This window comes from Melanostigma gelatinosum, assembly GCF_949748355.1.
Source record: "Melanostigma gelatinosum genome assembly, chromosome: 24".
Lineage (NCBI taxonomy): Eukaryota > Metazoa > Chordata > Actinopteri > Perciformes > Zoarcidae > Melanostigma > Melanostigma gelatinosum.
In genome coordinates, this window is record NC_136657.1 from 3,743,687 (window position 1) to 3,770,877 (window position 27,191).

At 49.1% G+C, this 27,191-nt stretch overlaps 1 protein-coding gene across 1 annotated transcript in view; it reads left to right on the plus strand.

Moving 5' to 3' along the window:
* The window catches only part of pard3ba (par-3 family cell polarity regulator beta a), a gene marked incomplete at its 5' end in the record, with an annotated part of 95,212 nt that extends 69,203 nt beyond the window's left edge, over window positions 1-26,009 (plus strand). The window contains 3 exons of the mRNA XM_079296265.1: window positions 3,836-3,947; window positions 13,387-13,463; window positions 24,759-26,009. Of these exons, the coding sequence (XP_079152391.1) occupies window positions 3,836-3,947; window positions 13,387-13,463; window positions 24,759-25,170 (601 nt within the window). The 3' untranslated portion in view covers window positions 25,171-26,009. The remainder of the gene's footprint in view (window positions 1-3,835; window positions 3,948-13,386; window positions 13,464-24,758) is intronic.
* Between the last annotated feature and the right edge of the window lie 1,182 nt (window positions 26,010-27,191).

Consider the following 27,191-nt stretch of genomic DNA (forward strand, 5'->3'; position numbering starts at 1 on the left):
ATTCACAAAGTCCACGCATCTGTTTAAACACACACACACAGACAGAGAGAGAGCCCGCCGCGAGGCTGGAACACCCCAGCGCCTTTCATTCACACAGACATACACACACGCGGTCAGAAATAGATGCACACACACACACACCTGTAATGCTCCAGCAAGGAAGCCCAGTGTAACCTAGCAACAATGCTGTGTGTGGTCCGGTGCGTTTTATATCACTGCACTAAAATCATAGGTGTAAGATTACTTACTGTGTGTGTGTATATATATATATATATATATATATATATATATATATATATATATATGTGTGTGTATATATATATATATATATATATATATGTGTGTATATATATATATATATATATATATATATATATATATATATATATATATATATATATATATAAAAGTTTTAGTGTTTCCAAGGGAACAACATATCTGGTTTCTCTCATCTTCTGCTGTTTTATTGATGCTGAGGAGAAAAGTGCTCATTATACAGGAGGGACATCCTTAATGCTAATGTTTTTGGAGGCTAATGTGCATGCGTCTGAGTCCACTATGTTTGCTTAGTTTTGCCAACTGAGACATATTAGTGCCCCCCCCTCCCCTCCCGTCAAGGCCCTGATGAGCGGACTCCAGCGCTGTCTCCCTAATTTACCGTGGGACATTTTCATTAGGCCCTCAATGGCAGGTGTGTTCCGTGATGGGCGTCGCATTTGATTAGCGCCGCGCTACAGGCTGACCTGTGGAGAAAAAAGGTTAGCTATGCTTGTCAAATTGTGTTAGCCGGAAGGCACTCTTTGTGTGGCTGGAGCGAGAAACAGGGAAGATGAGATGAAAGAGGAGTGAGGGGAAAGACAGAGGCCAAAGCAGAGAGATGTAAAGACTCTCTCTCTCGCTCTCAGGAGAGAGCTGCACACCCGACAAAATAAAGAAAGAAATGCACCATTGTGCTGAGAAAAGGAAGATGAAGGTGAGCGTGCTCCCACATTCCTGCCAGGATTACACGCCTTTAGGTTTGCCTGACACTGTGACAAAAGTCCAAATCTCAAATCACTCCAGACGGGCCTCGACTAATTGCTGAAACGTTTTTTCACAAGCTCTTTGTCGATTTGTCGGCTCCCTTTTAAAAGTCCCGAATGTTTTGTTTTTCCTCCGCCATTTTGAACACGCGGTTTTATTCCCCTATAGAGAGGAGAGACAGGGAGCAGACAGCATGTTGTGTAAGGAGACTTCCCATTTGGGCACATGCAGAACATTCACTCGTTCCGCCAACAGTTTCTGTTTTCTGTTGCGGATTTAGTTGTCAGGCAACACCTGCCTGAGGAAGAGCTCAAAGAGGAAAAATAGGAAGCTTCCTAATTAGTCTTCCCCCACACCGGCTAACACCACGGGATAGCTGCACCCCCTCACACACACACACAGCAGACGTTGTTTTGTTCCCTCTCCAGTTCCCCCCGCTCCTCCTTTCGCTCTTCTCCAAGTTCCCATCCCCGACTTTTGTCAGTCGCCGTTTGGTTTTGCTCTCATTCTGTCTTCTGACGCGTCTTTCATTTCCTGCTCCTGCGTCTCCCTCTCTTCCCCATCGGTCTCCATCCTCCTCCTCCTCTCTGATCAGCCTGCAGAGTCAGATGCTCTGAAATATGGATGAAATGTGACACTTGAAGGGAACGTCTGACTTAAGTGGCAGCAATATCCGTGGTTGAGCTAATATAGCAAAATAAGATCAGATATTAGAAGATCAGATATTACCCCCCCCCCCCCCCCCCATACATCACATATAGAAACAAAAACAAAAAAAAATCTAACTTGTGACGATCAGTCTGACATCACACTGTCCTATTGAGAAAACTGCAGATCTGTTGTGTTGTGTCGCCGCCGGTTTGCAGACAGGCAATCAGCAGCCGTTATTAGCTGCTGATGACAACAGGGGAGCCTACCTGTCTCCCTCTAAACACACACACACACACATAGGACAGGACAAATGTGTGTGCTCGTACAGACACGCTCTCTCGCTCTTCCTGTCACTGTTTGGAAAGCAGCCTGCCTGGACTGTCAACCCATCAAACTGCTCCTCAACAAACCCCTTCCAGTGTTTTCATCCAGAATCAGCCTCCGTCTGCAGCTATTAATATGATCATATTTGGCGTTGTCAGATAATTACGGTGTCGTTTCATTGGGAGAGCGACACGGCGTGCTCAATCAAAAAAAAAATAATGGCAAGCCCTAATTACGGGCCCAGGGATCGGCTAATGGGTTCGGTGGAGGAGGGGAAAAAACGCATCCGTTCTCTGAGGGTTTTGTGTGTGAAGCCTGGACGGCCGAGGGTGAGCAAGAGTTATAAACAGCAAGTAATAAGTGGGGAAAAATGTAATAATAGAAGAGATTAAGTGTGAATATCTTAACAGGGGGGGGGGGGGGGAAACAGAGTTTAGTATTGATTAGCTGCACGTTAAAGCAGCGACTATGAGCAAACTCCCAGATATTCAATCTTCATGAAGAAGAAGCTTTGTGCTTCACAGCAACACGGAAACTTCCGGGAAGTTCTGTCCTCGCGGGAGCAGCGTTTTGAGTTTAGCATCCCGCGGTGAGCTCTGTGTGTGTGTGTGTGTGTGTGTGTGTGTGTGTGTGTGTGTGTGTGTGTGTGTGTGTGTGTGAGAGAGAGACTCGGCCTCCTGTCCCCACTGAGTTGCGTGTTAAGTATACGCAGGAAAAGAAAAATACACACACTCAGAGCCTCAGCCAGATTTTCTAATTAAAGGCAGGGTCACAAGAGAGACTTAAACATGTAAGCTATGGACTCCACTAATGAACCTCTCTGTCTGCTCTGTCTCTCACCCCGCTCTCTCTCTCTCTCTGACCGGTTCGGTCAATATCTGCCTCGGGGTCAGGCCATTAGAATGGACAGCACGAGGCCCGTTTGATGGAGGCGGTGCGGGTGTTTACGCGTCGGCCTTCCTCCCGTTTAGCTCTTCCAGGTGTGTTTTTTTGACGGATGGGTAAAAGAGAAACTTTGCTCCTCTTTTGCTGTTGAATATTTTCACACAGTGTTTATCTCCTGAGGACGAAATAGCGAGCGGCTGGCATATCGGTGTCAATACGAGATACCTGTTTCCAGTGCAGCCGGTAAACACAGATAAACGACAGCGCGTCGTACTTTGTGTAGCACATCCTGAAGGATTGTGCTCGCTCAGGCGCACCATTTTCGTGTGTGTTCGTGTGTGTGTGTGTGTGTGTGCGTGCGCAGAAACCTTTGTTCGTGTGCGCACGGCTCTGTACGCTCAGGTGTGTGTAGCTTATCTAGCATTAAGGTCCAGTGAGCATGATGACGTTTTGTCCCCATTCTGTCCTGGGTTCTTAACTCTTTCTTTTATTGTTTTTCCACCTTTCAGGTCACTCTCTCGTTGACTCGCCAACGTGTCTGGGTGTTCAATCCAAGGTAGAGCGCTGGCTGCATCGGCCTGTGCGACTTCAGAGTCGACAGGCACATCCATCAAATGTTTTTATTCCGTTTTTTCCCACCTTGGTTTTGTCTGTCAGCTGTAGAAAGTTCAGTTCAGGCATCGATGTCTTCTCAGAGGCAGCGCTTTGTGGATATTATCTGTCTGCCGGGCCTGTCGGGCTCGCTGCGCTGTCGAGGGTGGGTGGATTTAAGAAAGGGCGAAGCTGAATGTGTCATGTTCCACCTGGCCTTTTCTTCCCTTTCTAATTCCCGGCTGTGGAGAAAATGAAACTGTTCATCGTGGAACGTGACTGCGAGGCAATGAGTCCCTTGTCTACCTCAATCTCTGCTCTACCCGCCTTTATTCACACCTCCCTCTCCGTCTCTCCGCAGCGATCAGCGTCTCCAGGGGCTGCGCCGCGAGCACCAGCAGGCCCGAGCCGCTCCGGGCTACGACGAGCTTGACGCCCAACGCCGCAGGGTCCTGGAGCACGACCCGCACCGGGTGAGTGCGCACGCCGGGACATAAGCTTACAGTGGGAGCTCGATGGATCCTCGCCCTCATCGTCCATCCAAACGCCGCGGAGTGACGGCACATGCACCCACACGGGACACTAGTTTGAAAGATTGAAATGTTAAATGGAGGCATATATGTTTTTCTCCAGAGCCCGGCCTGTTTTTCCCCCCTGTGCCTTTTCTCAGGCTATTTTCAGCTCTCTTGTTAACATTTTGAGGTGAGCGCGTGCCACCGAGGCGGCGCCCGCTCGCCTCCTCATTTCGTTTACGGAGAGATCCATTAGACCGGTGACATTTCCCTCCACCCTTTCTTTCAGCTCTGTACCACAACCTTCTCTCTCTCTCTCTCTCCTCCTAAGTTTCCTCTCTGGTGTCGCTGCCCTCGTTCCCTCTTCCCTCTCTTTCTTGTTTTGGCAAGAACAACAACAGCGGCTTGAAATCTCACTGCGGTCGCCTCTCCTAACCAAGCAGCCCTGCTAAATGTCCCTGAACCTGTATTGATCCGGCCTGAGGAACCGTATCATTTACCGCCGTACACTCCCGAACACGCCATGGAAATCAATAGCGTTTCTGCCGGCGGTTGGCCGGTTACTCTGTCGGTACGGAAACTCTGATGCAATTAAAGCGCAGCACGCGCAACACACCACCTCCGATATGATTTGTTATTTTTCACCCCACCAAAAAAGAAATAGCCAGCGGTGGGTTCCTCCCCCGAGGGGCCCCGATAATGAAACACCCCACTCACAATCACACGTAGCGAGAATAGAAACCGTAAAACACCTGGGCAGTAATGTTGGGGACAGAAAAGAAAGAAAACGTGACAATGGAGTGTAGTATTGAAACGCTACATGATGGCTTAATAAATCACACTGAAAGACTGTTTTTAATTTGAGCAACTGGAAATACGAGTACTGCTGCTGTGGATGAAAATCCCTGAGTCGTGCAGACCCGTAGAGAGCTGACCGGTAAGTTGTTAGTAGACACGAAAGATGTGTATTCGATGAGAATGAGACATTTCACACGTTTACCTGGTTCCTCCCGCCGTGCGGTGCGACGATGGCGTGAACGCAGACCACTCGAGCGCGACGCTCTCTCGCTCGCTTCGGCCTTGTGTGATCAGCCTTTTAGCTGCCGGCCTCCTCGTCCATCAACACCAGCATCGAGCTGCTCTTTTATGCATTTCTGTATCCTTGAATAGTCAAGAAAAAAGAAATCTTTCCGAGCTCTCCGCACAAGGCCAGGAGCTCCATTCGCCCCCTCTGAGTGGGCTTTTGTGTGATTTGAAAGAGCGGACCAGTGCGCGCGTGTCTCCCATTCTCTCTCGTGAGCCAGAGGATTGTGGGTAACACCCTAACCTAAGCTGACGTAAACAAAAGCAGGGATAAAAGACATGTGGTTGCCGTGTCTATTCACGTCTCTGTTTATTCTCTCAGCGGGCCGTCTATCTGCGTGATCTGGAGGTAGGGTTGTCTGTGTGTGTGTGTGTGTGTGTGTCACATTTTAAGTGTGTGTGCAGCGAATTCTGGTCTTCAAAAAACTTCATGTCCCTTCCTCTTTTCTCTCCCTCTCATGTTCCCTGTCCATCTATCCGTCTCTAATTTGACCCGTCCCCCATGTTCCCTGTCTGTGGATAGGTCACACTTGTAATTATGACAATCACACTGTCTCCTTCTTTCTGTCTATTTTTCTCTATATGCTGATGAAAGGCTCTCTGTAACGCCTTGATGGCCAATTAGGGCCACAAAAGTGCACGAGCAGTTTCTTTTTATCGGCTTCTTTGTTCCATAACAGGAGTCGGGAATAACTCTTGATATAGTTTTTAGCTCGATATTTCAGTAACTTACTGACAAAACACACTTTTGGCCTCTTTGCCCCCTCGTGGTCATTATTGGACGTCCAATAACGTGCGGTCATAGATGACGCACTGACCACCGATCACTTATTCACATCCTCTGACACATTACGTGTCTTTGTATGCTGCAGTGCTAATTGCATGGCATGTTTATGATGACGATGTATTACGATGTACTCCGTGTGCATTCCAGCTGAGCATGCGTAATGTGTGGCTCCACAGACAGCGTAACAAAGACACACACACACACACACAAACTCATGCATCTTATCTTCAACTCATTACCCCGTGAATCGTAAACAACAGTGGCGGCACATGTGACACCTTAATGAACAGCGAAGTCACAGAAAAACCACTCGCGCAACTGCACACTCGAAGTCATTATAAAACACACACACGCACGCACACACATACACACACACACACCTCTCGCACACAAGTCCAGATAGGACTTGTCATCCGTTTCACAGCTGTTTTGTTTTTTTTGGACTCTCTAATGTCGCGTGTGTGTGGACATCCATCACCTTGATGATATTTTAATGTCACATCCTCAGGCTGTCTCTCTCTCGCTCTCGCTCTCTCTTACTTTTTTCTCTCCCTCCCACACGTCGGCCATCACTTCATAAATAAACCTCCACATCATTAAGTAAACACGCACCAGCCTGTCACGGTGATAGATGGCCTACACACTCACACGTGCGCGTACAGGCGCTGGTGGTCGGTGCGGGATGCGATGGGTTTTGCACCCACAGTCCTCAGGAGTGGTAGAAATACAGTGTCCGCGGGCCCTTTTTGTGGTTATATTGATATTTAGGTTTGTTTACCGGTGAAGTTTTCCCACTGTGCCCCGGTGACCGACCACCGCCGCTTCCACCGGACGAGTGCGGCCCTCTCTCTGCCTCTGAGCGGCGGGTGTAATGGATGCGCTGGCAGGCTTGTCCCGCTGTGTACACACTGTTGGGGAAGCTGCCACACACACACACACACACACACACACACACACACACACACACACACACACACACAAAAAGCTGCTTATAAAGATGAGAGGGAGACCCGAGGGAGAGGAACGGGAGAGATGAGTGAGCGGGCAAGCAAACGAGGGAGAGAATACGAGGGGAATGGGAAACAGGGAAAAGGGGGGAGTGGCAGCGAGGCAGCCAGTCAGGAAGAGAGAACGTGTGTTGAGGAGAAAAAGGGGGAAGAAGGAGAGAGAACATGACAAAGCAATAAAGCAGAGTCGAGGCAAATAAGACTTAAAGAGGCGCCGCAAGGGGAAGATGGGTTGGCACGAGGAGGAGACAGATGGGACGGAGAGGGACTGACGGACACATGGAGGCATTGACTTAAACGACTGGAGGAATGGAGCGTGGGAGGAGGAGGAAGACGCGGTGATTTCATGGGTGACTGAGGGATCGTTGAGGCTGAAGCAAACACGGGACGTCCCCGAACATGATATTTAATCGCTACCAACGGAAATGCTGCAGCATCCACATTTTATTTAGCTTTGGAAGCTTTTGTTTCTCTCTCTCCCCCTTAACTCCGTGCCGTCCAGTCAATTAGAACCGTTCCCGTCGAGTAAATCGTTAAAAATGCACATGTACAAAAGAGGATGAATTGGAGAAGGAGAGCGTGGGAGGCCCGAGATGCCGGTTTGTGCATATGGAGGGAAGTGAGGGAGAGGGAGCAGCTGGTCCGGGGGAGTTTCTCTGAAGGAGGCTGCACTAATGTTGGTCTAATGTTAGTGTTAATCAGGTCAGCATATGCCCTCTGTGTGTGTGTGTGTGTGTGTGTGCGTGTTGATCGGAGTTTTTACTTCTGCACCTGCCATATTTTAATGAGGAAAGAGAGTGGAATGACTGGGCTGCACACCATCACTCAACATCTCACTCGTACGCACATACATCCCTGCACTTCTATCTTTGTGAGGACATTCATTTGTGAGGACATTCATACATAATGCATCCCCTACCCCCCCTTACCCCGACCTAAACCGAGTTCTAACCTGAAACTTCGAAAAAAGGTCAAAGTCAAATTGGTCCTCACGAAGATAGATGTGCAAGTAACACACACACACACACACACCATGGGGAAAGCTGCATTTGAGGCATCCAACAAGTTCAAAAAGTCCTGCTTTGTATTTTTTTTTTACTGACTTTACACACAAACACTAGCATACACAATACACACAAGCCAACGCCCGCGCACACACATTTTATCAGTTAGACTTTTAAGAGGTAACATACCACAAACCCATAAAAACACACAATCCACCAGCAGCCATGGAAAGCCAACATGTACACACACACACACACACACACACACACACACACACACACACCATCAAAGGGCTGCAAACCTCAGCTTCGGCCAAAACTGAAGCTGCTTTCAGAGTTCATTTCTCGGTAGGAGGCTGCAGTCAGATCCATGCTGGCAGGAACTTTTCGAGAGGAAATTCGGTAATTACAAGAAATGCAGCCTCCTGATCCCCGGTTTTTCCTCGTGGTCCTCCCGGCCCGTGTGCCGATCAAAGGCCGTCCGTTGGGTGCCGACTCCGGACCGGGGCTCGCTGCTATTCCGGCCCGTGTAATTACAGCGGGCCCCGCCGCAAGTTACTTTTCGGGCCGCACGCCCCAAAATAAACCCAAACAAGCTGCTGTGAGCGGCTGCTGGGGAACCGAGGCTGAGCAGGAGGGAAATGACAGAGGAGGAGTAAGGCGGGAGGGAGGGAGAGCTTACAGGAGACTGGCGAGGTGATAATTATGGAAGAAAGTAGTGCTGCCAAGATAGTTCCTCTTTACAAGCCTTTTATTCAAGATTAAGTCCTGGCAGATCATTGTAGGTGACGGTATTTGCCAAAGAAATGAGATTAATCCATCTTTTGTTTGCAAATGTAATTGTTTCTTTCACTAATCCCTTTAAGCATTCCAGCATAAGACTGGATGCGATGCTTCATGAATATCCTGAAAACCAATTCGCTCTTTAAACCGGTGAAATCACCTGAAATCACCTGAAACCATTCGTGTATCGATTGATTTTTTTTATTTGATTTTTTTTGACCACCCACATCGTCGTACACCGCCTCCTCTTTCGCCGTCGGCGGTCACCTCGTCGTTTGATTGGCGCTCACAGACAGCACCTCCTTATTACCTCCCTCAAACACACACACACACACACACACACACACTCTCTCTCTCTCACACACACACACACACACACATCCAGAGAGAGACTCAAGGCACAAGCTGAACTCTCGCTCCCACTCCTGGGAGACAAAGACAAGAGCGAACATCTCATTTCGGCATTACGTTTCCACCCACTGCTATCAAGAGTTTTCACACACACACACACACACACGTCTCGCACCTTTTCTCCCCCCTTCTTCTCTTTGCAAAGACACAATGAGCGATTCCATCCACGGACTCTCCCCCTCTCTGTCCTTGTCTCCTCGGCTCTTCCCCGAGGCTCAACACACTCCTCTCTCTCCTCCCTTTTGTTTTAAGTCACTTCATTCCAATGCTGCGCAGCAACCGGGTGAGTTTTTTTTTTGTCTCTCCTCCCCATCCGGGGCCGGCAAAGTCCTACGGGGACTTATTTGGTGTCTGTCTTTATCCCCGCAGCTTGTCTCTGGCCTACGGGCAAACTGCAGAGTGTGATCTGTCTGCAAGTCGATAGAAATCTCCCCATTCTGCTGCTCACTCGCGTTCGCTCGCACTTCAAAGCTCGTCACTGGTTGTTCGAGTGAAAGAAGAGGGGGTTCAGCTGGGGTCCTCTCTGTGTGTGTGTGTGTGTGTGTGTGTGTGTGTGTGCGCGTGCATTTACATTCTCAGCCCTTCCATTGTTTTACACTTTCAATATAATTCCCCTTGAACGTTCTCTTCAATCTCTCTTATGTTTTTGTGGAGATAGAAAATGAGAGAAGTCAACGCCCACGTTAAACACTGGATAGCGTGCCGTGTGCAAAATGCTTAAGAATGGGAGAGAAGACAAACAAACGTGGCGTAAGAAGAGTTTGATTGTGTGATATTAAGGTTGTTTTGATGCTCCTCAAATGCAAAACTTGTTGTGCTGTGAAAACGAGACGTTTATTTCTCATCTCGGTACGAGTGCTCTCGAGAAAATGTCCTCTTACGTAGGAGAAGAGCGAAAATAAGAAAACATTGGCGAGTCCCAGAAAGCAATGCATACTCTGAAAATAAGAACAGATCTTGGATCCAAAACAAAAATAAGATCAAATCTGTTCTTGCGTCGCTTCTTTCTTGAGGCTCCGGTAACTTCTAGTTATTATTCCGTTCAATGCTCGTATTGTCTTTATCCAGAGGAGGAAAGGAGACGATGGATAAATGACCGTGTTTCCTCTCTGCGAGATGAGGAATTTCAACAGATGGAGGATGAGAGGCGGTGGAACCTTGTGAGCCGTTACTCTGAAAGGCAGGGACATCAAACCGGCGGCTTCACCATCCAGATAAAGGAAACCCAATGTGAGGCAAATCCAGATTCCGCTTTTTATGTTTTCCGCATTGCAAAGAAAGCCAACTGTATGTAAATGTAAGGAAAGCCTTCCTAAGGTCAAGAGTTGAGACCTAAACCAACATCAACAATGAAGACAATTACCAGCAGATTGGCCTATTATCAAAATAGACTGCATTCCAGTCTGAGTGTGTGTAACCTCTGGTCCCCGTGTGTGTGTGTGTGTGTGTGTGTGTACCATCTGCTGCTAACGAGCTCAGAGTGAGCAGGGTCCAGGTGTGGGAGTGTTTAGTGTACACTCGGGGGGGGCAAGTGAGCCTCCTGTTTGAGATGCACCCGGAGCCTCCTAATGCAGCATCATCTCGTGTGCCGGCGGCTCAGCGCCGAAGACGTGCTTTGACCTTTTTCCGATATTCGGTTGGTTTTATTAGTTGCCAGCGAGCCATGTTTACAGGAACATCGCAACTCTGAATGTCTCAAAAGCTACCAGACTCCATTGCTTAGTTATCATCCAAGATGGATGGAGCGAGGAAGGAAGAAAAAAAACGGATGGATGGATGGAAGAGGAGTAGATGGTACAGGAGGCTAATTATGCCGTTTGGCAAGAGACGACGCGGGGAAACGCGGTTTTGGGAAGAAAAAAAAAAAGGAGGCAAATCTGAGCTGAAAGCTCCGCTCAGGCATCGTGTCTAAGCACTTGGACTCTCATTTGATGGTTTGTTGTATATATGAGCATCGCAAATTCGCAGCGAAGCCAAAAAAGTGCTTCGTGAAATTCATTTCCGGAGCTCCGGCAATACTTTGTGATGAATGCGACAGCTGTGCCGCTGGAGCCGATCGGTGTGTGTGTGTGTGTCAAAGCGCGGCTTTCTAATTTGGAAAAATGGAAAAGTGACTTTTTAATTTCTCAATTTCTCTTTTCACGCATTCTGCCGGAGCGTTGTCAGCTGCTGAATGGCGGCAATAACTCAACACAATTATACACTTCATAAGAGAGATTGTTCCCGATATGTTGAAGCTCATTTTGCTTTTTCCCCTCACGACAACGTCTTGAAGGCGGTCTGAAGATCTGCTGATTGGGAGGTTTGCACGTTGATTACGCACAAAAGGGCCGCGGTATACTCCAAATTCAGCAAAGCCTTTCAGCTTTGCACATTTTTTTTTTCCCCCACATGACACGCATGAGAAATAGCAAATTCCCAATCGTGTGTGTGTGTTGTGGTCTGGGATGGAGTCCAAAGAGAATCTGGCTTTCTCTCAGCTACTGTCTGCATAAGACATTCACATTTCCTCTGATAACCACTTGCACATGCCACATATATACGTATATATACTCTCTGTAGATACACACACACAGGATGTCAGGGTTCAGGGCGAGGAAGTGAACTCGGGCGGCGTGCGAGCTAACAGTGAAGTGTCCTCGCCCCCGGAGCTGTGAAGACGAGGCTTCCTTTGCTCACCGGCCGCCTCCTCAGAAGTCCGACTGCTTGCATTTTCTCTCTAACCTGGATGAATTTCATATTGGCTGTTTTACCAGTTGCCATGGTGAGACTGAGACTTCCATGCGTTTGTTTACTTGTGTGTGTGCGCGTCGTAGCAGTGTTTTCAAAGCGCATCATCTGGCACTAAAGCTGGCTCTTCTAATTTGGGGAAATGGGCTTCCGCTTGAAAAGCATCCGTATGACAGCCATAATATGTGTGTGTGTGTGTGTGTGTGTGTGTCGGTTAATAAGCGAATCAATCAGACCTATGGCTGCAGGCTATTATGTCAATACAATCAATGGAGTTTCACTAATTTTTTTGTCCAAACGCACATTTCCAACCCCCCCCCCCCCCCTCCTCCCCATCATCATCATCATCATCATCCTCCTCTTCCCCTCTGCCGCTCGGCACACACAGAAGGACCTCCACCTGAGTCCCGGCTCCTCGCTGAGACTAATGTCCCCTTTACTTCACATTATGCGTCTGCTTTTGCATAATGTCCCCCACCTAACGCACACGCACTGCCATCCAAAGATGGAGCGCTCGCTTCCAGACATCATACTAAACCCCCAAAGTACCTCAATATTACCATACACATGTGCACACACAGCCACAAAGCCACATTAGTGAGCAGAGCTTGCCCCGGCCTTGCCTCTGATGTGCTTTCACTTCCTGGCTCCCATTCAGAGACATTAGAGAGATCCATGCTAATGATATCTGGTAATGCGCCGCTGCTGCATTGACATGCAGAATGAGTTTGAACTCATACGTTGGTGCAAAACCCAGCGATGTACCGGCCCCCGCACGGAGTCATTTACACTCGTGGATATCGAGTGTGTGTGTGTGTGTGTGTGGATCAAACGCATCGTCGTTTACCTCTCTAGATTCCCATGCGTGTGCGTCTGTCAGACCTGTGATTGCTTGTTTGTGCACACACATGTCGGCTGCTTTGGTGTGTTTGCCCAACGCGCCGGTGGGTGTGTGTGTGTGTGCGTGTGTGTGGCGGCGTATGCTGTGTTTGACCGATGAAATGTCCACTGAGTAAACAAGCCTGTGTTTGTATGTGGAGACTCGGAGCGCCCGCAACCCAGATTGCAGTTAATTGAAACTGTATGCTTTGTCCCTCCGTGTTTAAACCCCCCCCCCCCCCCCCCCCCACACACACACACACACACACTTGTGTCGTCGTAACCTAGAAGAAGAAGAGGTTTACCTCCACTACTTCTTGTACAACCCCCTGCCCAAAACAAACCTACCCAGAATGCAATTTGTCTTCATGCGACTGGTGTTTTTGCATGATCCGAACACGCACATGTGGTTGCGTGTGTTTGTGTTGCCACATGTGGGGGATTCCATGTTTTTTTGGTTTCCACTGAAACCACGAGCTCTGAATACACAATGTATGTCCACTGAGTTGAATATGAACTGTTGCTGAGGTTAAACTCATCGCCTGAGGATATATGTGTTCTGCACCAATAGGCCTGGATTCTGCAAACGGCTTAACTGACTGACGGGCAAGTTCAACGTCTTGCTCGAGGACATTTTTGGCTGTTGTTGACTGAACCTTGGGGCTGTTTGTTTTTTAGTCCACACACTCATTCCGTGTCCTGTGTCTCCTCACCAGATGGCACCCAGAGGTGCTGACTCTCGAGCCGCGCCCCGCTACGAAGAGGTGGACCGGCAGTACCCCACACAGCCCAGGTGAGCTCTGTGTGTGTGTGTTTTATTCTTCAGTGCAGCAGATGAAGGGATAACTTCTTACCACTCCCTCCCTTTGTGTCTCCATCACTCTCTCTCTCTCTCGCACGCAAGCACGCGCACGCACACACACACACACACACACACACACACACACACAAACGTGGCACAGACTAATCCTCTTTGGAGCTTATAATTAAATCTGGAGTGTTTGCCTTGGGAGTGTCTACTCATCCCAGCAATAGGAGTGTTCAGTTCTCCAGGGAGCAAGGCACAGGCAGGAGGATCTCACACACACACACACACACACGGAACGGAACTGCACATGTTCCCTAAAATTAGTTTGACTATCTTTATGTCGAATTATGTAGATCAGGGGTGTCAAACTCATTTCCACTCTGGGCCACATCAGCATCACGGTCGCCCTCAAAGGGCCGGTTGTAACTGTAAGACTGTATAACTAACTTCTCCCGAACATATTGTTAAATAACTCTCTCTGCATTTGATTATTGTTTATTCAAGTGTAAAAACATTGTACTTGTATATAATAATATTTAAACACATTTCTGTTATCATTTTAATTGAGGGTTCAGAAACCCACATGACTCTATCAAAGATCAAACTATTAAAGAAAATAACAAAGACAAATATCAAACACAAGTTATTACAATAACTTTGTTCAAAGCGGTTTGTGTCACCTCTCTGCATCACTAATGTTCCTCCCTGTCGTCGTCCTGTGCATGGCAGCTACATCCAAGAGCTGCTCACTGAGAGTCAGGTCTGATGAACATGGATAGATGATGTATCCGTGTTGTCTGTGCTTTCATCAACAGTTCATTAGAAACACAAGTACCTGCTCGTCTCTTAGCTAGCTGTGTTGTTAGATTGCTGCTATAGTTCATGAACTCGGTCTGCGATGGTGTTTCTTCACAAACTGACATTTGTAAAAGTCTGTATCTGGTCGGAGCTCTGCTCACATACCTTCAGCATGCACTGGGCTGTAGCTGTGTGAATATATTCTGCTGTGATTGCAGTCTGCCTTTTAATTCTTGGACAGTTTGATGTTTTTCTTGGAGGCTAAATTTAGCTCCGTGTTTGGTGTCAAAATGCCGATGTGAATTGTATCCTCCATCACCGACACGCCTCATATCGTTGGAAAACTATCGTTGGAAACATCGTTGGAAAAGCTCTTTTCGGGCTGCTGCCTCTCCTGTCCACCTGTTGTGATAGTTTTAATGTCGGTACACAGACAACATGCTATCTCATAATTTCGAACATGGGGATACTTTTATTTTCAAGTCTAACTTTTAATTATTTTTCCAAAAAAAAAAGAAAAATAATAATTTTATTTTTTATTTTTTTTTTGCTGGTGGATTCACGGGCCACATAAAATGACGTGGTGGGCCTTGAGTTTGACACATGTGATGTACATGCACATTTCCCAGCAGACATCAGTCCAACCACACCAGAGCAGTGTGTGCGTGTGTGCGTGTGTGTGTGTGTGTGTGTGTGTGTGTGTGTGTGTGTGTGTGTGTGTGTGTGTGTGTGTGTGTCCCTGTGCTGAGCAAACGCCATCTTTGTGACGTCCGCGGCCCCGGCAGCCAAGTGGAGCGGCGGAAAGTAAGAGGAGGAAAATGAGGCAAAGAAGGGGGGGGGGGCACCGGGATGGAGAGGAGGCGAGTGAGGAAAAAGAGAAGAGTCATTTCACGGGTTATTGCCCCTCCTGATATGACAGGCACCAGGGAGCGCAGACATCAGCACCGGCTCAGGACGAGACACACCGAGAATCTGGGGGAGAGAGGGAGAGACATGACGGAGCAGCAGAGAGACAGAGAGACTGGCCAAGTGCAACTGCAGAGACAAACAGACCGATGGAGACTTGCGTGACCTTTTAAGAGCGCCGACTATACTTAGGTACAGTACACGGTGAAAAGAAGTCGTCCTCTCCACTTATCGAGACTTTCGACCCAGACGGTCAGACTGGCAGAAATGAAAGTAGCAGAGCGAGAGCAAAGCAACGGCAGAGGAAAAGTGCCAGATAGAGTTTCAGCACTATTCAGAGTCGTATGTTTGTGTTCTTGTTTCTGATGTTTCTGTAAAGATAAATCACGACTCCTCAGTCCCCCCAAAATAACCTCCTCCGACTCCCCCTCGCATAAATACAGAGGCAAGAGGAGGAGACGCAGATCTTTTCTGGGAATTTTCTTTCTTTTTTTTTTTTGCATCGAGGGGGGAAAAAACCAGGAGAGAGAGAGCAGACACAGCAGTGAATTGAATGCATTTTTCAAAGTGGAGCTGAACTTTGTGCAAAATCCCCCCCGGGGGGGGGGGGGGGGGGGGGGGGGAGCCGCCATTATTGAAAGCCATTTCCTCTCAAAATGAGTGCGGCTCCACCATTGGCCTGGCTCTCATTAGCATACATTTGGCCTGCCTTTGTGTGGAGCCGGCTGGGGCTGCAGCTGGAGGGGTGGGAGTGAAGGAGGTGAGTGTGTGTGTGTGTGTGTAGATGGATAGTACAGGAGATGTTGCAAAGCACCTCACAGATGGGGAGCAAATGGAGAGAGAGTAGAGGAGAGTTATGAGTCAGGAGGATGGGGATGAAATCGAGGCTGAATCAAAGCAGGCAGGCATTTGAATATTTCACTTTCAGTGCAAAGTGCCAACATGTCCGTCCCAATTTCAGCTACAACTATGGTCAGTTATATTGTGTTTTTTGTTGTGGCTTGAAAACATTTCTCATCACAATCCTGCAGCCCAGAGTGTTATTGTACCGTCTGGCCATTCCCAACCTCTCGACTCGAGAGTTTCCTTGAACCTGAAGGAGCGGGGGGGTGTGACAAAGTAGCGCTGAAAGAAAGAGGACCTCGGTGCCGAGAGCTACTGCGCGGCAGCCAACAGGAGAAGCCGGAGTCTGGGGGAGAGAGAGGATTTGGAAAGTGGCAGCGTGGCGAGCTTTTCCCCAGGGAGGGTGATAGTGCTACTTTGGCTCTGACCTCCCTCTCTCCGTCGGCCATTAACGCCGGGGTGCAGCTCAGCCTGCAGAGAGGCTCCATGCTCGTGGGGGGGGGGGGGACACGACACGCCCACATGCACGGCCATATGGAGAATATTAACGTCATTACCAATTCAAAGCAGCGGGTCACGGACGCAGCGACCCAGCCCCGGGTTATCCAGTCAGAGCAGCTCCTGACTGGATTAAGGGGCCGGGGTTGGCGCGGCAAACGTCGCTGGCTGGGGCCGATAATTGGCCGATTGATGTGAAGCCGACGGCCAGTAAGTCAGAGAGAGCACGGGCCTCGACCCCAGAGGACAATACTGGCCTCATGAAGCTCCTGTCACATCTGGACACACTGTGTTTCTGTCCGCAGGGTCCTCTTTGGATCTGGTCTCATCTTGTTTTTTTTATTTACTTTGCCGGCAGTCATTCTAAGGAGCCTCTCCGGTTCGTAATCGGTGGAGCGACTGAGCGCTCAGTGCTTATCAAGCGCTCTCTGCCCCGCCTTAAAAAAAAAAACCAGGGGGCAACATCGTGAGCGTCCTCCCGTTTGTGGGGAGCTGTCCCTTTAAGGACTCTCACCTGAGCTTCCTTTAAAGTACGCACACTTCGACCCACTTCCCAGTCGAACAGCCACTTGGTTTCCTCCAGCATGTCTCAACACATGGACCCTCGCCAGCATCGTCATTAAAACCCAATCGCGCTTCACACAGTTTTCATAAGTGATCAAGTGATCAAATGTCCCCCCCCCCTCCCCCGCTGCTGTCCAGCTGTGGAATGACTCACTCTAAACTCACCCAACTCAGTTAGACATATTGTCTCCGTAAGTCATTTCATTCCTCGGGTCTTTCGCCGCGGCCGTTGTTTTTTCCTACGTTTGCCCCGTAACAGCTGCTGTTGTCTTCTACGTGATTGGTTTAAACGATCACGTGGTGACCCCCCCCCCCCCCCCCCCCCCTATAAATAAATAAGCAACCCAACAGCATCTGAAGCAATGTGCGGATTATTTTCGTTTGATTTCCCGGGAGGTGCTCTGACCCTTTTGTCTTATTTGCGGGGCCCTTTCATGACGGAGCGGGGGCCACTGTTTGTCCAGCTAACGGTGTTTGCGCTCCGACACAGGAAACGTAATGGAATCAGAAATGAAAGGGCTTAGGCCGGCTGCGGCACCAGCGGCTCTGCTTCCATCAATCCTTTTCTTGTCTGCATTTCTGCGTGTCGCTTCTGTTTATCGCTCTCGCTCGCTCTCTCGCTCTCTCGCTCTCTCTCTCACACACACGTCCCTTTTGTGTCTCGTCCCGCTCCCTCTCCATCTTCCTGCCTCTCCGGTGTGCGTACGGGAGCGATGGAACCTCCGCTTTATGAATAAAACAAGACATACACACTCCGAGGCCTCGGCGCTCTCCATGAGCTCAGCGAGAAATACAAAGACCGCCATGTACGAGTGTGCATGACATCCAGTGGGCAAATGCAGATGGACGGGCAGCTCTGTGGAAGAGACGCAGGAGTCAGCAGGAATTCAAACGTCGTCCTCCTTGCACCGAACAGAATAGAACAGAAAAGGCCAACGGTGAACTTGGTTTGAACTGCCACGAATCTGAGAAATTGAATATGATTTGTGGCGAGCCTAGAAGTTTCCTGCATTTCCCATCTGTTCCTGTCATTAACTGCAACTGCCTTTCCCGAGCACGGCTCCATTACACGACTGCTCTCCCTGTCGGAGTACTGTCCAAGAAGTAAATCTGACCTTTGACCTCCGTAGTAAAGTACTCAGCCCTACTTTTTGCACTCTTGCAGGCGTTTTAATCCGCTCTGGATACCAGCAGCGGTTTGACTGATGTAGCTCACTGATGTAGCATGACATCACTCCTATGAATGAGTCATTGAGGGTGAGCTTCATGAGAGTACCAAATCTTAGCGTGCATGCTGGCTGTTCGCCGTCACTCCTCGCCTTCTCATTTCCAAACCCAAAGCTCCCACATTGCAGCCGGATCCGGCCGATACATTACACATCGACCCCCCCTTGTCGTTGCTCGGTATATGGTAGCAGAGAGTGTAAACACGGGCCCATTTAGATGAGGCACGTGCGTCTATGGTGAGAGCCAATTTCCACTGCTGCTGTTGACACAGCCCCGGTTTGATTAGCAGAGCTGCCTCGCCGGGGCCGGACTGGCTAATGGTTCCCTCTGCTGCCGAGCCAGCCGGGCCTGCTCTGTGTCTCTAGCACTCAGCTAGCGCGGCCATTAGCGCCACGACTGTGTGTGTGACTGTGTGTGTGCAGGGTTAGGACAAGGATGAATTTGGAGAATGCATCATACACTAATGAAGATGTCAACTTGCTAAACATACTGTATTACATCTTTTAAATAAACACTTTTTATAATAATTGATGACCGTGTTTTGGCTACAGCTTCTCATCTCGAAACCCCCGACAGCGGTTTCACTGCATGAAATAAATGAATGCATTTCCAGCTACGCCGCTGGTATCGCTGCAAAACATTTTACCCAGAAGTGTGTGTGTGTGTGTGTGTGTCTGTTCCCCGTCAGTTGACTTAACACTACTGTGTCGTGACTTTATAAACTGCATGTTTCCTTGACTGCTCCTTTTTTAACAGTCCTCTGTAATACATAGAATAGATGTATTCATTAGTTTAATATGTGTCGCCCCACACCTCCGCTTCCCTGGTATGTTTTCTGTGGAGTCCCGCATTTCTAACGACTCTGATATTAGGCCCGTCTTTCTTTAGATACATCAAATCTTGAAAAATTCAAGCAAACGTATCCCTCGACCTTCCTGCATGTAAAATGTGAGACCGCACCGAGGTGCTGGTGTGTGTTTCTGTGCAACTCTGACAGAGACACATGGTTCTTGTCCAGCTGTTTAGCACCGGGGGTATTCGGGGGACCAGGATGGTGAGTGTGGGGGTCTAATAAGCAGTTGGAAGCGGGGAGGGGGGGGGGGTAACTAATTTCCGCCTTCCGTTTCCTAGGGGCAGGTGCAGGCTAACCCAATCCCCCATGCCACCAGCATACACACACATTCTTCACTGTCATAAGGCGGAAGCTACACGCACACACTCTCACAGTCCCAGATGTGCGCTCACACATTTCCCCTTTCACTGTTGCAATCACGCACACTCCCAACAAAACACGCACACACACACACACACACACACGCCTGGATGTAATATTCCGCCAGCGCTCCGCTCTCAGAGGGTGGCCGGGAGCGAGCTACATGGCGCTGATGTTCTGAAGTGTGAGTCACATGTATTACACGGTGTGCCATTACAGCTCCCCACTCTGCTCCCTGTGGTTCACATCACACCCTGCTCCGCCGCTCTCTGTAGACCTCAGCCCTGTCTCTATGCCCCGTCTCTATGCCCCGTCTCTCTACCTGTCTCTATGCCCCGTCTCTATGCCCCGTCTCTCTACCTGTCTCTATGCCCCGTCTCTATGCCCCGTCTCTCTACCTGTCTCTATGCCCTGTCTCTCTACCCGTCTCTCTACCCGTCTCTCTACCTGTCTCTATGCCCTGTCTCTATGCCCTGTCTCTCTACCTGTCTCTATGCCCTGTCTCTCTACCCGTCTCTCTACCCGTCTCTCTACCTGTCTCTATGCCCTGTCTCTATGCCCGTCTCTCTACCTGTCTCTATGCCCTGTCTCTATGCCCTGTCTCTATGCCCTGTCTCTCTACCTGTCTCTATGCCCTGTCTCTCTACCTGTCTCTATGCCCTGTCTCTCTACCCGTCTCTCTACCCGTCTCTCTACCCGTCTCTATGCCCTGTCTCTATGCCCGTCTCTCTACCTGTCTCTATGCCCTGTCTCTATGCCCTGTCTCTCTACCTGTCTCTATGCCCTGTCTCTCTACCCGTCTCTCTACTCGTCTCTCTACCCGTCTCTATGCCCGTCTCTATGCCCTGTCTCTCTACCCATCTCTCTACTTGTCTCTCTCTCTACCTGTCTCTCTCTACCCATCTCTCTACCTGTCTCTCTCTGACCTGTCTCTCTACCTGTCTCTCTCTACCTGTCTCTCTCTACCTGTCTCTCTCTACCTGTCTCTCTCTGACCTGTCTCTCTACCTGTCTCTCTCTGACCTGTCTCTCTACCTGTCTCTCTACCTGTCTCTCTACCTGTCTCTCTCTGACCTGTCTCTCTACCTGTCTCTCTCTACCTGTCTCTCTCTACCTGTCTCTCTCTACCTGTCTCTCTCTGACCTGTCTCTCTACCTGTCTCTCTACCTGTCTCTCTCTGACCTGTCTCTCTACCTGTCTCTCTCTACCTGTCTCTCTCTGACCTGTCTCTCTACCTGTCTCTGACCCGTCTCTCTCTACCTGTCTCTCTCTACCTGTCTCTCTCTACCTGTCTCTCTCTGACCTGTCTCTCTACCTGTCTTTGACCTGTCTCTCTCTGACCTGTCTCTCTCTACCTGTCTCTCTCTACCTGTCTTTGACCTGTCTCTCTCTGACCTGTCTCTCTCTACCTGTCTCTCTCTACCTGTCTCTGACCTGTCTCTCTCTACCTGTCTCTCTCTGACCTGTCTCTCTACCTGTCTTTGACCTGTCTCTCTCTGACCTGTCTCTCTCTACCTGTCTCTGACCTGTCTCTCTCTACCTGTCTCTCTCTACCTGTCTCTCTCTGACCTGTCTCTCTACCTGTCTCTCTCTGACCTGTCTCTCTACCTGTCTCTGACCCGTCTCTCTCTACCTGTCTCTCTCTACCTGTCTCTCTCTACCTGTCTCTCTCTGACCTGTCTCTCTACCTGTCTTTGACCTGTCTCTCTCTGACCTGTCTCTCTCTACCTGTCTCTCTCTACCTGTCTTTGACCTGTCTCTCTCTGACCTGTCTCTCTCTACCTGTCTCTCTCTACCTGTCTCTGACCTGTCTCTCTCTACCTGTCTCTCTCTGACCTGTCTCTCTACCTGTCTTTGACCTGTCTCTCTCTGACCTGTCTCTCTCTACCTGTCTCTGACCTGTCTCTCTCTACCTGTCTCTCTCTGACCTGTCTCTCTACCTGTCTCTCTCTACCTGTCTCTCTCTGACCTGTCTCTCTACCTGTCTCTGACCCGTCTCTCTCTACCTGTCTCTCTCTACCTGTCTCTCTCTACCTGTCTCTCTCTGACCTGTCTCTCTACCTGTCTTTGACCTGTCTCTCTCTGACCTGTCTCTCTCTACCTGTCTCTCTCTACCTGTCTTTGACCTGTCTCTCTCTGACCTGTCTCTCTCTACCTGTCTCTCTCTACCTGTCTCTGACCTGTCTCTCTCTACCTGTCTCTCTCTGACCTGTCTCTCTACCTGTCTTTGACCTGTCTCTCTCTGACCTGTCTCTCTCTACCTGTCTCTCTCTACCTGTCTCTGACCTGTCTCTCTCTACCCGTCTCTCTCTACCTGTCTCTCTCTGACCCGTCTCTCTACCCGTCTCCTGCTAAACATGGCTCGTCGAATGTGTGTTTGTAAAACCTTACCCTAAATGAGCTCTTCCTACTGATGTCATACCTGCTGTCACCCCCATGTCTGTGTCTACATGGCGGCCAATAGCCCCTTTGTGTACGATATTCCACATTAGATCATAACATGGAGAGAAATAACAACCAACCAAGTACCACTTCATTTTTGAAAGTCTCTCCATTGTCCTTTTCTGACATTGATTCACATTTCTTTCTTTCCACATCGCTCATGGTAACATCTCATTTGCATTTGATTCCAAGAAATAATAACAATATGTATTTGTATTTTGACATTTCAAAAGTGCGTAAAAGTGTCTGGAGAGCTGAGCAAAAGCACAGCTCCTGTCTGCACGTGTCTTGTTGTCATAAGCTCTCTTCAAGCGAGATTAGCGGAGCTCTATTAATTGTCATTGCCGACGCCAGCCAGCGTTTTATTTCGGCAGTAACCTGCCATGTTTGCCATGTTTTTTTTATGAAAATCAAAAGCTCTGAAGGGAATTTCCACCCTGTCCTGAAACTGTTCCTCACTTGATATGTTTTAAGCAGCAGACTGGGAGCCGCTACACACATACAGAGTGTGTTTTATTTGGATCTGCTACGTTGAAGCCTCATTTATATCGGACGTTCCACGTGGTCTGAGGACATCTCGGGTTAGCGAAGCCCCACGGAAAGCACACACACGGACTAAACACACTCTCTCCACCAGGCTGAAGCCAGCTGTGTGACCCGGGGATGAGGGACTCTCTGTGGGTCAATAAGGCCCGTAGACCCCCTTAATCCCCCAGCTGCTTGACCGCACACACAGACACAAATGCTATTAACCACAATATGTCAGGACTTCCCCTGTGTTTGCTTTTATACAATGGTGCTGCAACAATATCACGTATTACACATTTGTGATGAAATGAGGTTAAATCAATGTCAAAGAAATGAAAAATAAAGATACTCGCTGCCCTTCTGCTTCTCCTGCAAACACATTTCAGACACTTCCCCGAAGAAACATAAGTACTCCCATATGAGCAGACAACGGTCATCCAGTGTGTGCAGGACGTTCCTTCATTTATCCCTTAAAGCCCCTTAGCAGTCAGAACATTGTCAGAGAGGTGATGGGGAAGGAGAGCAAGATGAATATTGAGGTGGAAAAAGATGAGGGAATTGAAGATCTAAGAGAGATAAGGAGAGTGACGAGAGAAGAATGGGGAAGCCGGCAGAGGTTCCTGCCTGTTTGGGTGGTCCTGAGTCTGGTTGAGGACCCTCCCATCTACCCTGATATCCCTCCATCCTTTCTTTCCTTTCCTCTTTGCCTCCCCTGGTGGCCTCCACCGTTTAATCTGGATTAATGAGCAGGTTGACCTTCGTCTCTCCAGCGTTTTCCACTCCTTGCCGAGCTTTACGTGGACGAACGTGTTGTTTTCAGCCAGAGTCGCTCCACAGCCGCTTCCGTCTTCTCTTGTTATAATACGATATGAGATCTCTCTCTCTGCTCTCTGTTTATGCCTCCTTCCCTTATCTCAAGCCTTGACATGCATGTGTGCGTGTGCGGCTCCGTCTCCGCTGACTGACAAGGCAGCGCTGTTCTTTCTTGGGACCACCTGTGTATCCCCCCCCCCCCCCCGCTCTGTTTGGGTGGTCAGGCCAGAAAACACACTCCACTGATATGTGGGACACACACGCATATAGAAAGCCACGTCAGCACAGTCCGTGAATATCCTCAAGGGAAGTCCTCTCATGCACAAGCTGTGTGCGACCTAATCTGTGGTGAGTGAGTCATTCTAATTGGCCAGTCAACAGGTGCTGAGCTGGACTCGGGGGGGACTGGACAGAGGACACGCAGGGATATGATTGCAGGACAAGGGAGAGGCTCAGCTCGAGGCTTCTGTATAATAAGTACAGTGGGAGCGGGAAACGTCCAAATGTGTTCCGCAGCTCTCTGTTGCTGATTGACAGCGTTGGATGTTCGTAGTTAGCTAGAACTGGACTTCCTAAGCTTCTCAGAGGTAACCCGATTGAATGTGACCTTTACTACCATATATGGCCCAAACGAGGTCGTGATGAGGCTCGTGCAATGCCAGAAGTGATCATTTACGACGTTGACGGGGCTCATTGTAGATCACCACTTTTAAAAATAGCAGAGTTTCCCTTACAGCTAGGCCGACGAGGACCTGACTTTTAGATGTGCTTACTTGCAAGACGTGTGTGTGTCACTGAGCACTGGAAACAGCACATGAGATGGAAAGTATTCGAACGGGCCCGTGAAAGGTGAGCAGCCCTCCCTTTTCTTGTCTCCCCTCTCCCTCTCTCTCTCCCTCCTCTCTTACCTTCTCTCCAGTTCCCTCTCTTCCTCAGTCTCTCTCTCTCTCTCTCTCTCTCTTCCTCAGTCTCTCTCTCTCTCTCTCTCCCTCAGTCTCTCTCTCTCTCTCTCCTTCCGTCTCCCCGAGGCCCCCGTGTTTCCTTCCCCAGGGCTTTGGCCCCTAATCACCCAGAGCTAGTGGGAGGGAACCGGAGACTTCCAGCTGGCTGCCTCGTTACTGCAGACCCCTTTGGACACACACATTCCTGCGCACTCCAGCTAAACACACACGCACACACACACACGACCTCATATATGCTTACCAAGGCATTTGCTGTTATCTCTTGGCATCTCTCCATCCACGTCCCCCCCCCCCCCCCATCAACTGGATCCTGCCAAGGCCACGGCCTCACCACGTAAACTGAATAACAGGAGGAGGTTCACCGCGAGGGAGGGCCAAATCTCTGGCACGTCCTCTCCTCCAAACCAGTTTAAACCAGTGTTAAATGTCTTCTTCCTCCATAAATAGGCTATATATATATTCTGTTCAGATTTTTTTAATCTTTCAGGAGGGATCCATATGATTACCCCACACACTCCAGACCAGTGCCAAGAGAACCAGCCTACCCCGGGCACTACACCGATCCTCCGCAATCCCATCAGGCGCCCAGCAACCAGCGCTACCACCCCTCGTCCTCCGGCGCGGGGCAGCAGCACCGCGCAGCAGCGAGGCAGGACGTCCCCCCGTCTCCCACCGCGGGCCGCAGAGGGCGGAACTACTACGAAGCCGTGGGAGGGCGGGGAGACGGCCACCGGCAGGCCAGCCCGGGCCGCTACGCCAGCCGAGAGAGGTACGGCGACGCCAGCCCAGAGAGGTACCGCGACATCGGGGAGCGCCACGCCAGCCCCGAGCGCTACGACCTCGGGGACGAAAGACAACCCGACCCGAGGCGGAAGAACCCCTTGATAGGAGCGGTGTAAAACAAAAAAGGTACCCCGGAGTGACGGTACCCCTCTCGCCGAGTCAGTCACACAAATAATATATGCAACTCCAAATTCATGTGTTTCCAGATTTGTGAATTATCATGTCAGCTGTCCGGGCTGCCAGTGTGGATAAGTGAGATTTGACCATATTAACTTATCTGATCAGGAACCCTTAAAGCTAGAAGTGACAAGCTGGGAGGCTAAAATAAGGCTTATTTCTGAACCATCTGGTCATAACTCTCCACAGGCCAAGACAGATTTAACGTGTGTGTGTGTGTGTGTGTGCAAACGTGTACATGTATACACATGTTTGCAACCGCTTGTGTATACACGCAAGTGTGGCGATGTTTATAATGACAGATTTTATGATGTATCTTTGAAATTAGTATATATTTAGTGTATAGAATCGACTCTTTTCCAGCATTTTGCACAAGCTGATCAAACGGAAGGAAATAAGGAAGGATCACCTTGACCAGCCGCGCCAGGGAACACAGGAAGTTGAAGTGGACAAACAGGAAAAGGAAGCAGCTTCAAAGTGTCCTCTTGTCCTTGATGTTTTGTCTCTTGGACTTCCTGTACATCCGGCCATATAGATGTCTGTATTTTTGCCTTTGATTATTTGGATGTGGACGAGGCCGATAACATTTACTGAAGATTTGTCCGACGTATAAATGCAATGCATATGAATTTATTTGTGATATTTCGGTGGGGTTTCTAATTAAAAATGTATAAATGTTGATCAGATTATAAAGGTGTTTCGCGTGAACCCTCACACACGGGGCAGCTAATAAAGAGCTTCATAAAGCATTTGTATCTTTTGACCTGACACTGCTTTAAGTCACTGCACTGATTTGATTCAAACACTTTTTATTTTGCATTAAACGTTTTGAAATCCTCTCTCCGAGCCGCACCGAGTCATTTCACCCGATGTCTGTTCCTTCTGATAATGGCTGAATCATATTCAACAATTAGAGGCAGGGGAAATCTCCACTCGGAAATGATTACTGCCCAATTTGCTCTCAGAAATAAAGATGGCACTGATTGGTGAAATTAGATGTTAAAAGGGGAATAATTAGAGTGTGGCGGAGGCTTTTTCTATCAGTTAGTTTTTAATTAGCGTCAAGGCCAACAAGGACCGGGCCTCTGCTGATCCGTCTCGTCTCTGACCCTCGACTGGAACACACTTCTCAAACCCAGCCAGCCCGCGCAGATACACGCTCGACTTGACGCGAATGAACTCTTCCCCAGATGGAGCGAATGCACCCATCAAGGCACAAGCTATCCGAGTGACGCAATAAAGATGGATGTAGTCCTTTACAAAACAGCGTCACCAAGCAGAAATGGACACAAGCTGGATAAACAACGGAAGGAAAAAGCACAGCAGCTGTCTGCTGACCATCCTGTGATGACAAAATGTCTCGCTGACACGTTGAATTAATCACGTGCAACGACCAGTTCCTCCTCACAACATATATTTGACCAAAAAGTGTATTTAACAACATGCCCCCTTTAAATTCCACCACTATGGAAGTGTTTACGTGTCTTCTCTCGTTCTCACGGAGGGCAAAGCATCACACAGCACTTAAGTTGGCCTCACTGGCTATTCACTGTACTTTAAAGAATAGCCACGCAGTAAACGGCCTCCTTCAAGTGCTTGTGGTCAGTTCGCTGCCAAAGACGATAAACAACAGCGACGGAACATCCCGGCATTAACTGCGTTTAACGGCCATTAAACAAAAGCGGAGTGCTCGCCTGTCACGCACGTCTTCTGTAATCGGTTGCCCCGTTCGCGTGTCTTGTGAGTGCCTCCACTTTTGTTCGTGGTCGTCTCTAGAAGACATGTTTTAGGGGCGACCGTGGCTCACTGGGTTAAGAGGGTCGTCTGGGAACGGGAAGGTCAACGGCTCGATCCCCGACTGGGACGTGTCACGTGTCGAAGTGTACCTGAGCAATACACTGAACCCCCGGGCGCCGATCAACGGCAGCCCACTGCTCCCTATACACAGGGATGGGTCAAA